The sequence below is a fragment of the Ctenocephalides felis genome, unplaced genomic scaffold (assembly GCF_003426905.1).
Source record: "Ctenocephalides felis isolate EL2017-DRISC unplaced genomic scaffold, ASM342690v1 CF-g0.4_SCAFFOLD_03571, whole genome shotgun sequence".
Taxonomy (NCBI): Eukaryota; Metazoa; Arthropoda; class Insecta; order Siphonaptera; family Pulicidae; genus Ctenocephalides; species Ctenocephalides felis.
Genome location: NW_020539725.1, coordinates 57,195,360 through 57,210,700, shown reverse-complemented (window position 1 = coordinate 57,210,700; position 15,341 = coordinate 57,195,360). Strand labels below are relative to the sequence as shown.

General features: G+C 29.7%; 1 protein-coding gene and 1 non-coding gene across 2 annotated transcripts; both read left to right on the top strand.

The window, feature by feature from the left end:
• Positions 1 to 104: 104 nt before the first annotated feature.
• Positions 105 to 176, top strand: Trnac-gca. The gene has a single exon. It is a non-coding gene; the product is annotated as a tRNA-Cys (tRNA).
• Positions 177 to 836: 660 nt separating this feature from the next.
• On the top strand, positions 837 to 2,855 carry LOC113384858 (dnaJ homolog subfamily A member 2-like). Its single transcript, XM_026622625.1, has 2 exons — positions 837 to 974; positions 1,249 to 2,855. Exons 1-2 carry the CDS (start codon positions 906 to 908, stop codon positions 2,407 to 2,409), a joined length of 1,230 nt encoding a protein of 409 aa, XP_026478410.1. The 5' UTR covers positions 837 to 905; the 3' UTR covers positions 2,410 to 2,855.
• The last annotated feature ends 12,486 nt before the right edge of the window (positions 2,856 to 15,341 follow it).

Below are 15,341 nucleotides of genomic sequence, written 5' to 3'. Positions count from 1 at the left end.
TATAAAAGACACACGCCCACATCCTACCACGAATAAGGTTGTTTATATTTACTTTATACAACAGAGACAGAATAACAAAGAGATTTTTCAATTTGGTTAGACATGGGGATATAGCTCAGTGGTAGAGCATTCGACTGCAGATCGAGAGGTCCCCGGTTCAAACCCGGGTGTCCCCTGCCCTATATTTTGTTTTTTATTTTTTACTAAAATTCAGTTAAAAAATCACAATTTAATAATGACGGGTTTACATATTATTTTATTAAATTAACGATATGTAAACGAAAAAATTTAATCAAATTATTGAATCATGGAAATATAGAAGTTATATAATTCTGCATAGTAAAAAAAAAAATGAGTATAATATAAAGATAAAGCTAAAAACAGTGCAAATAAATGATTCATTTCATATTGTTAAGAAAAGTTTGTGCGTTGTATGCTGTGTAGTTTCTGTACATGTAGCCCTAGACAATATGTGAATATAATATGTAGCATGTAGCGTTTTTATTCCAAATATGTGTAATTTCAATGTTTATTGTACATACTATATTGCATATTCAACAAATTTGATTTCAAATTTGCTTACTGCTTTTATGCAAAGCATTGCACGATAATTTTGAATTGACATATTATTTATCACGATTGTCGATTATTTTTCTAATGACTGCATGAATTTTAATTGTGAGATGCGTTTCTAAATTGCTGTAACTTATTAATCTGATAATTTCGAAATATTTATTTTCGTGCGCATTTTTAATTTTGATGAATGTTTGTTGGTGACAGTGTTCTGTTAGCTTTTGGACAGTTGGTAGTTGTTAGTTTAATTTGACAACGCAAGAGGGATGACCACGCCGGTCATTTTGGCCATTTGTAAAATCTTGCATTAAAACGAATCCTTTTTGCTAAAAATGGCAGATAACAAGTTATATGATGTGTTGGGTGTTAGTAGATCAGCTTCAGACTCGGAAATAAAAAAAGTAAGTGTCAAAAATGTGTACATAAATTTATTTTATATTATGTTTTTGATCTAATCTTCCGTAGATTTCATTGCGATTATGTTAAATAATCGCATGGTATGAACTTGTAAAAATACATTTTCCAGTGGTTCAATTATTATGTGTTAAATTATAGTTCATTACATGAAGTACAAATTACTAACATATAAATTACATGTTTTATTTTTATTAGTGATATATAATTTATTTTACACATCAAGAATTATTAATATTCTATTTAAATCAAATTGTTCAGAATTACAGAAAATTGGCAAAAGAATTTCACCCAGACAAGAATCCAGAAGCTGGTGATAAATTTAAGGAAATATCATTTGCCTATGAAGTCCTTTCAGATCCCAAGAAACGTCAAATTTATGATAAATATGGTTTAAAAGGAATGCAAGAAGGTGGTCATGATGGACCAGGATTTGCCCCAGATGATTTATTTTCACATATATTTGGTGGTGGACTTTTTGGTGGGATGGGTGGCATGGGAGGAATGCCCAGAAGACGACAAAGAGGTGAAGACACTATTCACCCATTAAAAGTGTCTTTGGAAGATATGTACAATGGTAAAACAGCTAAACTGCAACTTAGTAAAAATGTGATATGTTCAGCTTGTGACGGTAAAGGTGGTAAAGCTGGTTCAAGTATGTCTTGTCGCACCTGCAGAGGATGTGGTGTGAAAGTTACATATAGGCAATTGGGTCCAGGAATGACACAGCAAATGCAATCTCGTTGTACAGATTGCAATGGTGAAGGACAGGTTATCAATGAAAAAGATCGTTGTGCTAATTGTAAGGGTAAGAAAGTAATCAATGAAATTAAAATCTTAGAAGTTCATGTTGACAAAGGTATGAGGGAAAATCAAAAAATATACTTCAGAGGTGAAGGTGATCAACAGCCTGATGTTGAAACTGGTGATGTTATCATAGTTTTACAACAAAAACCTCATGATGAATTCCAAAGGTCAGGCGATGACCTAGTGCTACGACATACTATTTCTTTAACAGAAGCTCTATGTGGTTTTCATATGGTTCTAAAACATTTAGATGGAAGAGAATTGATCATTAGGCATCCACCAGGACAGGTTATTAAACCTGGAGATTTAAAAGGAATTGTGGGTGAAGGAATGCCTCAGTATAAAAGTCCTTTTGAACGAGGAAATTTATATATAAAGTTTGAAGTAACATTTCCAGCTAGCCACTTCACTACAGAAAACAAATTACAAGAATTGGAGGCCTGTTTACCTCCTAGGCCAGTATTCACAGTTCCAGAGGGTGAACATGTGGAAGAAGTAGATTTACATGATTATGATCCTAGCCAGAAATCTAGTAGTGGACGTGGAGAGGCTTATGGTAGTGACGATGAAGAGCATGGACATGCAGGCCCAGGACTTCAATGTGCACACCAGTAAATTGTGGCAGTGATATCACAAATTCTTAAATGTTTATTGCATATGTTGGATGTTGTGGTTTGGCAGACACTTTAGTATTTAATCTGTGACCAACATATGTTTGGTATATGCAATGAATTAGGGGGATGGTTCTATCTTAATAAATCAATAACTGTAATATTTCATTTGTACATAGTTCCATTTCTTTTATTGTCCAAAATGACAATGTCTTTTGTGATTAATTTTATCAGAGAACAAGAATGGCGCAATAATACATATTGCTGAGCAACTCTAGCGTAAATAAAAATATAAAATTTGCAACTATTGTAAATGTTTTAATTTTAGTGAAATAGAATGAACTAATTACAAAAAATATGATTGAATGTGGAACTTCCCAGTGAAATGCAATAAGGAAAATTAATTCAAATGGTTATAAAAACATGTACACATCAGGCAAAATTGTAATAATTAACACAAACTTTTGTACAATACTAATTTTCAATTCTATTTTCATTTTAAAGTACTTGAAATAGTGATAATTGTATGAAATTTGTCTAAAATACAATTTCTTTCAAAATTTAATTGTTTTAATAATGCAATAATTAAATTTTAGTGTGTATGACTGGTCAATAACAAAACACAAATTGAGACTTAGATATAATTATAGTGATGCACGCAGTTTCACATTTTTTATATATATTTACTTGTGCTCTGGTTTGAGTAAGTAAATAAATTATGCCATCAGTTTCACAATTGATAATATGTAGCTTTTCTGAAACTCACTAGTGTAAATAAAGTTAAATTAAGTGATTTGATGAATCTGGTAATATTTGTATTTTTACATAGAAATATATCGTAACTTCGACTTTATTTGTAAATTAATATAATAATGATATTTAAACCATGACTGTTTTAGTTGGTTATGAATTACAACTACCAAATAGTGAAATAATAGTGTACAAAGTACATTTACTTTGTTATGGTGAAAAGTAATTTTGGTATGTTTGATTGCAGTTTGCATAATTTTATTTGTGCTCTAAATACATTTTGATTTTCCTAAATTTATAAATAACAATATAAAAAATATATAAGTATTTTTTTTGAATTACCGCTCAAATCGATAGAAAAAAATTTACACGTTACCAACACTTAAAAACTAATAGCCATATTTGAATTTTTATTGCTCTACTGTCACGATTACAAATCTCGTGCAACATTATTTACGAAACGAAGTTTTGCAAAAGTTTTAGTTCAGTATTAATTTGTGAAAATATGGAACATTTATTATTTATAATTAACGAACAAGATCTAAAATGTATGTGTCATTTGAAACAATCCTTCTAATTATAGTTCAAGTGTTTTTTATTCAAAAGAGTTCTGTATTACTAACACCTGTTCGAGATGTCTGATGATTGTGGTAAGTCATAATTAAATTGTCATTGATTTAATTATTTAGGGATGTCAATAATTTGATATATAGGAAAAATAAATATACTTCTCTAAATTAAATTCTATTTGGTGAATGCGTTAATATTAAATTCTAATTTTGCTGAATGAGTTGTGAACATTTTGGCGGCAATTAAGTTTACGTGCGATTCAGTCAGCGATTGTAAACTGTTGCTAAAGAAAATATTTAATTAAAACAAATATAACGTTTTATTTATAAATTCGAAATATTAGTTTATATCGTTGCTGTAAAATCAAACTGGCGTGTATGCAAAATTGAGTTTTTAAGTTATAGATGTCAGAAAATGTCTTTCCTCTGCGGTCTATATTTATGTCAAATCGTATTGTTAAATATAGTTTAAGTATAAAGGTGATCCAAACAGACGTTGAATAGATTAAGTCACATATAAAACTTTTACTGTCTATTTTTAATGAAAAATAAGCATTTTGCAGATATGCCGGTTCATTTCACAAGGATGATATCCTCGCTGTGACTATTGTCACATCTTATGCCATATGTCTTATTAATTGTGCTTAAAAAATAAATTACACAAGAAAAATTTATTTTCCTGTATTAAAAATACATTCATCTACTATTAATAAGTTGAACAAAGTTTTGGCCACAAGTTCTGGTTTCTATTGCGACCATTCCGAACAGATATCGATCTGTCTGCGGATTCTTAATTCTTCATTGAAGTTAGTAGCCCTACTTTGTCGTGAGAAGTCTATAAAAATGTTTATTGGACCGAGTCTATAAAAATGCGTATTAGAGGAAGAAAATATCATTACACTAATTATATCATAAAATTTCTTTCATAATTATATTCATTGTCATTTTATAGACTCAGGATTATACATGATCTCATAATATCTTATAAGCATGCTACCAATTTTTGAAGATTTTGTTTTTGAAAAACTGTATTTAATTTTTCATTGAAAAAACAATTAAGTCTTATTTGAAATTCATTTAAAAATATTTTCTAGTCTAGAGCATCCTTAAAACTATACCTCTAGAGCAAAGCCCTTAAACTTTTGTCTTTAGCGATCCCATTCATAATTGCAAATTTCTTGACGACCCAATTTATGATTACGAGTTTCTTGATCCCATACAAACATAAAAAAAAAATATTTTTAGACGATTTATCCATTAAGTAACAATATACATATACATATGCATATAAAAATATACAGTTCTAGAATGATATACATATATAAATATTTGATATTAAAATCAAATTTGGATTCGCAACCCATAGTTTAAGAGCAGCCCTTTAAATATTTTTTGCAGCCCTCCAAACATTTCTAAAATAGAATTTTATATATATTACACAAACTTTCTCATATCAATAGATTAATCATAATGTATTCTTTACTTGTTGCATTAATTTATAAAATATTCACTGTTTTCTAATTTTAAAAATGCAATAAAATTTTAAAAATTAAATGCGGCCCGTAAGTTTTGGCAAAAAGTCGCTCCTTTTTCCTCTATAGAGGATTTTCACAACATTAGTAAAGTTCTCATACAATTAGTATCATTAGTTCAAATTATTAGCCAATATTTTTTATATTTGATGTTCATGCTTATCTGCCAACAGTCATCAAAACAAATGTAGTTGATTAACAAAATTCCATATTTATATCCTTTATTTTCTTAACTTCTCGTAGGGTAAGTTATAGTAATCGCTAAAAATCGAACATGAAAATTTTTGCATATTTTTACGTTCCAAAGGTTTCTGAACAATTTGGCATACCTCAGAAAAAATGAATGTGTGTGTGTATGTATGTATGTACGGATACAAATTTTCGACCACGTTTTCGGGCGCACGAATCAACCAATTTGAATCGCTCAAAAAACATGCGATTCCTATTTATGAGAAGACGTACTAATTAGTTTTTGGTGAAGACAGGTCTAGCCGTTTCGGAGATATGGGGTAAAAAGTGCCAAAAACGGCAATTCAGTTTTTGAGAGAAACCCGATTTGAATGATTCTCAAAACATTTTACTTGTATTAACGAAATGAAGAATCGATGAAATTTTTGGTAAGGCAGATCTAGTGGTTTCGGAGATACAGAGGACAAAGTAAAAAAAAAAGATATTTTGCGGTCCAAGGTGATCATTAGACATATGCACATCAAATTATGAAATATTTGATACAATTTTTACACAAGAGTACTAATTTTGTTACAATTTTGTTGGTTTCCGTACCAAGATTGTGAATTTTTAAAGTTTACTTATACGGTTCAAGCAAATTTAAAAATTCTCAGATTTTTTTTTCAAATTTTCAAAAATATACAAAGTTTTATAGTTCAAATATGAATTTTAAATTCACAATTCAGTTTGAAAATGTATATATTTCAAATGCGTTATTCTAATCGTAAGAAATATATCCTCACATGTATTCATTTGGCACCTCTTGCTAATGTAAACTTTCTCAAGTGCTTTGAGCGATAAGATCCTCACTGTATATTTTATGAACAATAAAATATATTTTTATTATAATTATCTATTTGAAAATGTTAACTATAGTTAACATAACAATATATTGTTATTGATCATTGATCAATATTTATTGATTACTGTTTTTTTCGCGAATATTTTATTCTGGTACGGAAAGTTCCAGCAATTTGCCTTAAGGCACGATGCCATACACCACTAGCCTATATTATTTTTTCAAAAATGATCATTACACATGTGCACATCAAATTACCAGATATTTTATAGAGATTTTGATAATAAGTACAAATTTTGTTTATAATTCTATGGGTTCCTTACCAATGTTCATCCGTTAGACTACTTAATTTCCTCTCTAAAACAAAACTCAAATAAGAGTTTAAAATACAAAAAGTCAAAATCCAACCAGTCACATTTTTTTAAATTGTAAAATTCTAAAAACGTGTTTCTTTTTTAAGTTTTCAAAAAATTTTAAGAGTGGTCAAAAATTTCAATCTTTGGTACGGGAAGTATCAGCAATTTGCCTTAAGGTTATCCTGAACACCAGCAAAATTTGGCCGTACTTGAAAGGAAATATCTAATTCGAGTTCCAAATTATTGTTTGGGCGTACGGATATGATAGAATTTATTTCCTTTATTACTACAATTTCGATTGCCACCATGCAGTTTTGCCACTGCGCTCTCTAGAGGTCGACGTTGATTTTTCCCATTTCATCTTTAACTTGCTCCTATGAATTTAATTGAAGCATCATGGGAGGGATATGTAGCGCGCTGAATTAGTATTTGTATTTATATTTACTGTGTGCAGTACAGTGTATGTATGCTGTATGTGTTGTATATTGTATATATAGGCGTTTGTTTGTTAATTTATGTCGGCTTCGTTGTCGGAATCATGGACATGTTGCGTAATCTTTGTGTTAGGGTGACATTTGACTTGCCCCCGCAGTGATGGCAGTGATCACCCGTGTTGCGCTCGATTGCTGCGTACTGGTGCTGGTGAGCCACGCCGCTTAGGGATGGCAATAATAAATACCAAATTTTTCGACACAGTTGATGCCACTTTGAAAATTATATATTATTCTGAAAATTCTAACATATCAATTATATATCAAGTTGATGCTCACATAAATAGAGATTAGCATTTTTTTTTCAGTAAAGAGAAAACTAATGGTGTATAGGTTTGTGCCTTAAGGCAAATTGCTGGAACTTTCCGTACCAGAATTATATATTCGAGGGGAAAAAATCAGTAATCAATAAAAATTGATCAATGATTTACAACAATTGTTTTATACATTTTCAAATATATAATTAGGATCACTATATATTTTATCGTTCATAAAATATACAGTGACGATCTTATCGCTCAAAACACTTGAGAAAGTTAGATTTGCAGGAGGTGAATGAATGAATCCATCTGAAGATATATTTCTTACGATTAGAATAACGCATTTGAAATATATACATTTTGAAACTTAATTGTGAATTTAAAATTCATATTTAAAGTATAAAACTTTGTATATATTTGAAAATTTTGAAAAAGATGTTTTACTGAAAATTTTGAAATTTACTTGAACCGTATAAGTTAGCTTTAAAAACTGAAATTCTTGGTACGGAACTCAACAAAATTGTAACAAAAACATTAGTACTCATTTTTAAAAACTTCATCAAATATCTGATAATTTGATGTGCATACGTCTAATGATCATTTTTGACCAACAAATATCATTTTTTTTACTTTTTCTTCTGTATCTCCGAAACCGCTAGACTCTTACCAAAAATTTCACCAATTATTCATTTCGTCATTAAAAGTAAAATGTTTTTTGAATCATTCAAATCGAGTACTCTATTCTCTCAAAAACTATATTACCGTTTTTGGGACTTTTTGCCCCATATCTCCGAAACGGCTAAACCTGTCTTCACCAAAAACTAATGAGCTCATCTCCTTATCAATAGGAATCGAATGTTTTTTTAAACCATTCAAATCGGTTAATTTATGCGCCCGAATTTGTGGACGATAAACTGTATCCAAACACTACACACACACACACATACATCATTTTTTATGAGGTTTGCCAAAATGTTCAGAAAACTTTGAAAGATATATAAAAATGTTCATTTTCGGTTCTTATGCGATTACTATAACTTACCCTGCGGGAAGTTAGAAAAATTAAATTTAAAATATAACAAACAACAATTTACTTTTGGCTCTGTATTTTCACATTAACACATACACGCTGGTATAGGTCAAATTGAGGCTATAGGCTATACGCCTATATGATGGTCAAATTGAGGCTGAAGATATTTATTTTGTTGCTTAAAGATTTGTTTTCGAAAACAACTATATCATATGATTTTTAATCTATAGTACATTTAATTTTTGGGTTTTCAAGGACAATGCTTTTATGCTTCCATGTGACCACATACTCGCTCACATATTTTGCGTTTTGTTTGAATCTGTTATCAGATTTTACATCCTCATTTCATACCAGTTGCGATAATAATTATTTTCGCCTGAACACTGCACAACCTGCAAACTTTTGATGTAATATGATTGCAATGGATTATAATAGATGTAAAGCCAAAGGTCTTCTCATGGCATGCCTTATTCTTAGCAAGTATAAGAAACGTTTTTATTTTGCCACTCTCGAATTTTTTTTTAAATTATTGAATTGAGATAATACGAAGCAAGTGAAGATATTATAGAGTATTATAAAATTTCTATAAGAGCTTCAATTCCGACTTATTGACTTTTGAGCTTGAAATAAATATAAATTATGGACAGTAATATAAGAAAATAATTTGTAACCGTAATCACAGTCCAAATCTCTGCGGATCGATAACTTTGTAATTTGAGTGAATAGTATGAACATTAACTTGAATCAAAAAATAAAACTATAATTAATATAGGAACCAGAGCAATCATTTGGCAAAGTGATGATGGGTTGTGCAGATGTCTTATGATTTTGTTCACATAACGATATTTACCATACGATGTTTACAATGATCATTGCTCGAATATGGATGCTTACAATATGTACATACTTCTGTTGATAGTTCGCAATCCGCTGAGTGAGTCTATTGTTTGTAATGAGTTGGTTATGAATGTTCAGAAGCGTTCTTGAAGACCAGGACGAGTTTGGCGGCCAACTTATCATCCGGTAATAGGGGAGCCCATGTACAAAATTTATTCTCCATGCGCTCAAGAAGTAAATACATGTATCATTGTATCAAACTACTCACTGGCTTTCATTGCAAGTGTTCCCTATTTGTACTTTCAAAGTTCTTTATCATAACTGCCTTAAGTAGATACTTTATATCAACAATATTTCACTTTTTACATGAATTTTCAAGATTTCTGAAAAACTTCAGAAAGGGGTTTGATATCTCAATTGAGTAATTAGTTTCTCTAACAATAAAATAAAAATGAAGAAAATCTCAACTTCTCGTTCCTCAAGTGATTTTTTATTGCATTGGTGCATTAAATTTTATTGTTCTGCTGATTTTTTCTTATCATTAGGGAAAATCATTCAAATCGCACTTTATAGATACTTACACTACCGATTGCAAATTATAAAACAATTTCAGGATTCTCTTGCTATAAGTTCGACATATTCTATCAGTCTATCATAACTTATATTTTAGATTTATGGAGATTAATAACTATAATATATAATAAAATAAATAGAAGTTTCTGTCTTGTTTCTTAATATAACTGCCCTGCATATAACTGAGCAAAGTCTTTCTTTAAAATTTAGATTTTACCTAACATGACTTATGTTTTTCAGCATTGAATGGAGAGTAATAACTTGTTTACAAGTTTAAAAGTATATTTTTTACTACATATTTGAAAAGCTGCTCAAATATACGTTATTTCGCATAGGTGCTTCCACATTTGAGACAGATTCTGTTCGTTTTACATTCTCCATAATAAGAAATAACAGACATGTTTTCAATGAAATTCTGTATTTAATTCTGTATTCTTCATTCAGTATTGGGTGATTTTTCTGTTGAGCTCTTGTTAGTATTTGATGACAAGTTCTTCTTGCAATTGAAATAGAAGTTTCTGTCTTGTTTCTTAATATAACTGTCCTGCATTTATTTGGTCAAATTCTTTCTACAAAATTTATGTTTTACCTAATAATTTCTACTCATTTTTGGTCAATAATATCTAACCAGACTTGGAGATATTATTAACTGAATTGACTCTCGAGTTAGTATATAATTTTTGCAACTTTTTCGGAGGTGTTTATTAATCTGAGAATTAAAGCCTTCCTTGGTTCAGCTTCATAAACTATCAATACATAATTCGAGTGATAAAGTTTGGTAGAGAAATGTGTCATGTTTTTGCTTTTCAGTTTCACCTGTATTTGTAGCTGTAATTTGCTCCTAATGAGTAGAGCAGTGATTTCCAACCTTTTTTGGTCCTTGCTTCACTTTGAGGTTTCTAAAAATTTCATAGCAAATTTTTGTTAATTTATTTATGATTACATATTATTACATATGATTACAAATTGGGAATTTGGTTTCAGTTTCTTCATAAAGTCATTTTTTAACTAGTCATTGTTTTTAAATGTTTGAAACAATACTATACTACATTACATTCAAATAACCAAAACTTTCAAATTGTCCTCCTGAATTATCAAATTTCTCCCCGGTGGTGCGTTTGCCTCACGTTGGGAATCACTGGTGTAGAGGCTTGTAATACTTGTAAGTACAGTTGTACTATATTACCGTGATACAAAGCCGCGGCCAAGAATTAAAAAACAACAATTTTCTCTAATTTCAACGCGAATTTCAAATTTGCTATCAAATTTTTCCTCGGCTCTCTGTCCTTACATAATGTATTTAGTGCCATATCATGCGGCAGAAAAGTGAATTCATCAGTAACGGACAAGTCGGCATGAGCATGAATCGCACGTAACGCACCTGCCTGCCCACAATGCACACATTCGCACACATACGTACACTATCGGCGCATAGGTACTCTTTACTGTGTAACCAGGTCAAGGCCCAACAACTAAGACCATGTCTTCATAATAATATAAGTCTCGTGGAGCTTAAATCCCGTGAGCTTCGTGCCCTCGTGGCTTTTCTGGACGATTCAATAAAAGAGCCATATATCCGGATTTATTGGAAAATTGGAAGAAAGATTCTACTTATGTAATGAGAAAACCCAGTGGGAATCACTGATTAATTTGAAATTATAAGAATTTTATAATTAGCAGAATCGGTATGCACATTTACATAGATTTGGTAAAATGCATATTCAGGGATTATTCTCCGATAAAATTTGACTTGGTATGGCGTTGTTATGGCAAGGCTATGTTAAGGTCTTTACTCCATATAAATTGATAGTAAAAACTGTCGAAATGTTATGTATTTGCTGTACGATCAGGCGTTGCACACATAAATCCTAACTTCACGTATGTGTTATCATGACACATCACAAAGATGCAGTCATGATATCATTCTTTTTTTACGTTTGTGCATTTTTTAGTTTAGGTTTTATATTAAAACGCTTGACTGCATAACAAATACATAACATTTTGACACTTTTTACTACCAATTTATATGAAATAAGGACCTTAACATAGCGTTGCCATAACAACATCAAGTTTAGACCGTTATCAAAGAATTGGCTCATGAATTTGTGTTTGCTTTTTTATTATTATTAACGCATTTTTCATCTTGTTTGTAATTTTCTCTTTGTATGAAAACAAGAAGTGGCTGAAAATTTATTTTGTTCAACTAAATTTTGTCTAATGATGCAGTATTTATTCCAGTTGCAGTATTATGTATGCTCGATCATCACCTGCTCATTTTTGTTACATTGCTTAGAATATATATTTTTTAATAGGCCAGTAATTTTTTTTTTGTAAGAACAATGCCGAACAAAAATACTCATCTTCACAATTGCAGGAAAGTGATGAATACCACGGGTTTTTTGTTCTAAATTTTTCACAGTTTTATTGCTCTTCTTAACATGAAAAATGAGATTAAAAATTGATTCGTGGTTTTGATTTTAAATACCCAATTTTCAAACATAAATAACAAATACCCAAAAATAAATTTATTTTAATCGTTCCGCTTTATTATTATCATTTATTTTTGTATCTTTCACGTGATAAGATAGGCATAACATAATAACTAATTATATTTGCTTTTTATGAGATAAAAGTATAAAGATAAGAAATAGTTTTTTTAAACTCTTAAATTATATCGATTTAAGAATTGTGTAAGATTATATACAGAAAAGATTATATATTTTTTGCATGTAGAATAGTGATTCAATGATATTTATTTATTTTGAAATGTATCAAGTACATTAAGATAAACTTGGAGAATGTATTAGAATTATTTTATCATCCACAACAATTTTATAAGATACGATAATGAATATTTAGATAAAAGTTGTCATACACTTAATCTTTTTTGACCAATGTTTGAGTACATATGAAAGAAATGCTATAAATAATAAATATAAACATCAGTTTTTATTCAAATTCTATTTAGAATATGTTTACACTGTTGCAATATAATTTATATTCTTTTGTTCAATAATTCACAACTAATTATAATTTCATATTCAATAAATAAATAATTGATATTTAATATTCGCTTAGAGTTGTGTGAAATTAATTGCTTAGGTCGTTTGATTGCATCATGTATGACGGTGTAAACAATATAACACTTACTCTATATATTCAATTATAAATAGGTGCTAAAAATCTGCTAAAAAAATATATCTCGGTCTTTATAAGTATTTCTGCACTTTTATCATTAATTTTATTGTGGTACCAAATTACATGGCTATATACATCAGGAATTTTTTCACGATTCTATTCAAATTTTTGGTCCAAAAGTTTTCGATAGATGTTTTCACAATCTTCTTTAATTTCATAATTTTACAATTTGTCTATAAAACTAAACCAAGCCAGTTATGACAAGGTAGTCCTTGCACTTTTGACTTTGCGTATGCGAATTGCAAATGATGATTGCGTTGCAAAAAAATCTTCAGGCTTCTATTCTGTTCGGATGACTGCATTGCTGCATCGAATGCAATCGAATAATTCATTACAAGCATTAGAGATATACTAATTGAGCAATTTATTACAGATAATATCAAATTTATAAAAGAGATATCATTTTATAGAAACTTTCATAAGGCCCAAATAATAGTAACCATCTTAATAATTTTCAAAATATTACTTTTTCATTTTCATAACTCAAAAATATTTGTGGTTACCAAATAACATGGCTATTTACAGATTCAATTTGTTCCCAATCTTCTTCAACTGATCATACATAATATGTAGCATAATATTTTATTCCTTTCTTATCACTGCCGTTTGTATAATCAGACCTTAACCTAATAACCTTCTTGATAGTTGTATAAAGAAATATTAATCAGACTTGCCACGTAGTCCAGTAAGTAAAACTAGTGAAGCATTCAATCCGTCTGCAATCTGTGTTATTACAGGCCAAGTTGTACCTTATCAGTTGTAAAAATCATAAAAGTAGTCTATGATTTGATAAATTGCTCAGTAGAAGATCACGTTCTGTGTTTTTTCATGATGCAACTGAGTTAGACAGATGTCTGGTAATAGAAATCATGAGTAAACATAAAATAACGTGAACTGTTTATGGCTCGAAGTTAAACCTATATCATGGTTTATATATATTTGCAATTGCAATGCTATATACTAGATAAAGTACGTTATCTCAATGTTACTATTCTGCGCTAATGAAACGATTTATATAAAATCGCTACGGAACGAACATGAAGAAGATAATGTCTCAAATATCAATTACATGATGATTTAACATAAACTATTTTATCTACTTGAGTTTTAAATAAAACTATTTTTAAACGTTTTCTTTGCAACCATAATATTTGGATGTAGATAATGATCAAATAAATGCAATTAAAAAAATAATAATAATATTTGGAGTTCAAATACCATTTAGAGTACAACCTGATATTCAGCAATGATATTCAGTTTTACTTGAGAATATATTTACTAGTGAAAATAGTGAAAATACTATGGGAGCATTGCTGCAATATATTACATCACAATTAGTAGTATGTAAAAGTTTCATTCATTCAAAATTTTATTATAAATTGTCTAGTATATGAATTGTAAAAAAAAGTTATAGGTCAAGGGGCGTCGATTAACCGATTTCTTATGGGCGTCCATTATTGATTTTTTAGGAATTTTTGGACTCTTCCTCCCTGGTGATACATCGTGATATTTACGCCCCCTTGGTGATACATAGTGATGTTTAGAATTATCCCCCTCTCCCACCAAACATCACGTGTATTTTTAGTTACTTAAAAGTTTTCAAACAATTTTTGGAATTTACGAAAAAAATTTTTTTATGAAAAATTAGGTAAAAATTAAATACACGTGATTCTAACTACCCCTCCCTTTCTCATAAAACCTTAACGTGATTATGAACGTCCTTTCATACCATAGATTTAGATAAAATTTGTATCATTCAATTAGTACATGTGCAAGTAATGAACTGCGATCCCGAAAAATCAAACATAAAACCAAACATATAAAAATATAGAGAATTTTTTCAATATGAACAGATATAGTTGTGTTATATTTATTATAGAATCATCAAAAATAAAATATATACCTTTGTCAAAAAAAAACAAATAGGATTTTATGGATGAGATTTTATACATTTCTAATTTGTAGCAGACTGTTCTGGATGTAAATTTCATTGATAAAATTTGTGATTAGATTAATAAAATTTGATTTAAGATTAAAATATCGAAATAACATTATACATGAAACAACTGTCTATGCTAGACGAAGACCGCGAGTTCTCCTTGATTTGTAGTACATCTTGCTTATCTGTAAATGGACTGTCAGATGATAAGGCTGTATGGTGGCACGTTGGAAAAAAATACACTTCGTGTTATAGCTGAAGAGAAGCATATTTAATATTGGTAACGAACGAATAAAGCTGATACCACATCTAACAGCTTGGAAGAAATATGTAGAAGTATATAATAAACATTCGACCTGATCACAAGGTCATAG

What these genes read in the sequence shown, in the direction of transcription:
- LOC113384858 (XM_026622625.1), top strand. Translation starts at nt 906, where the DNA reads ATGGCAGATAACAAGTTATATGATGTGTTGGGTGTTAGTAGATCAGCT. An exon ending in CAGACTCGGAAATAAAAAAA is followed by an intron (nt 975 to 1,248) that starts GTAAGTGTCAAA and finishes CAAATTGTTCAG; the next exon opens with AATTACAGAAAATTGGCAAA.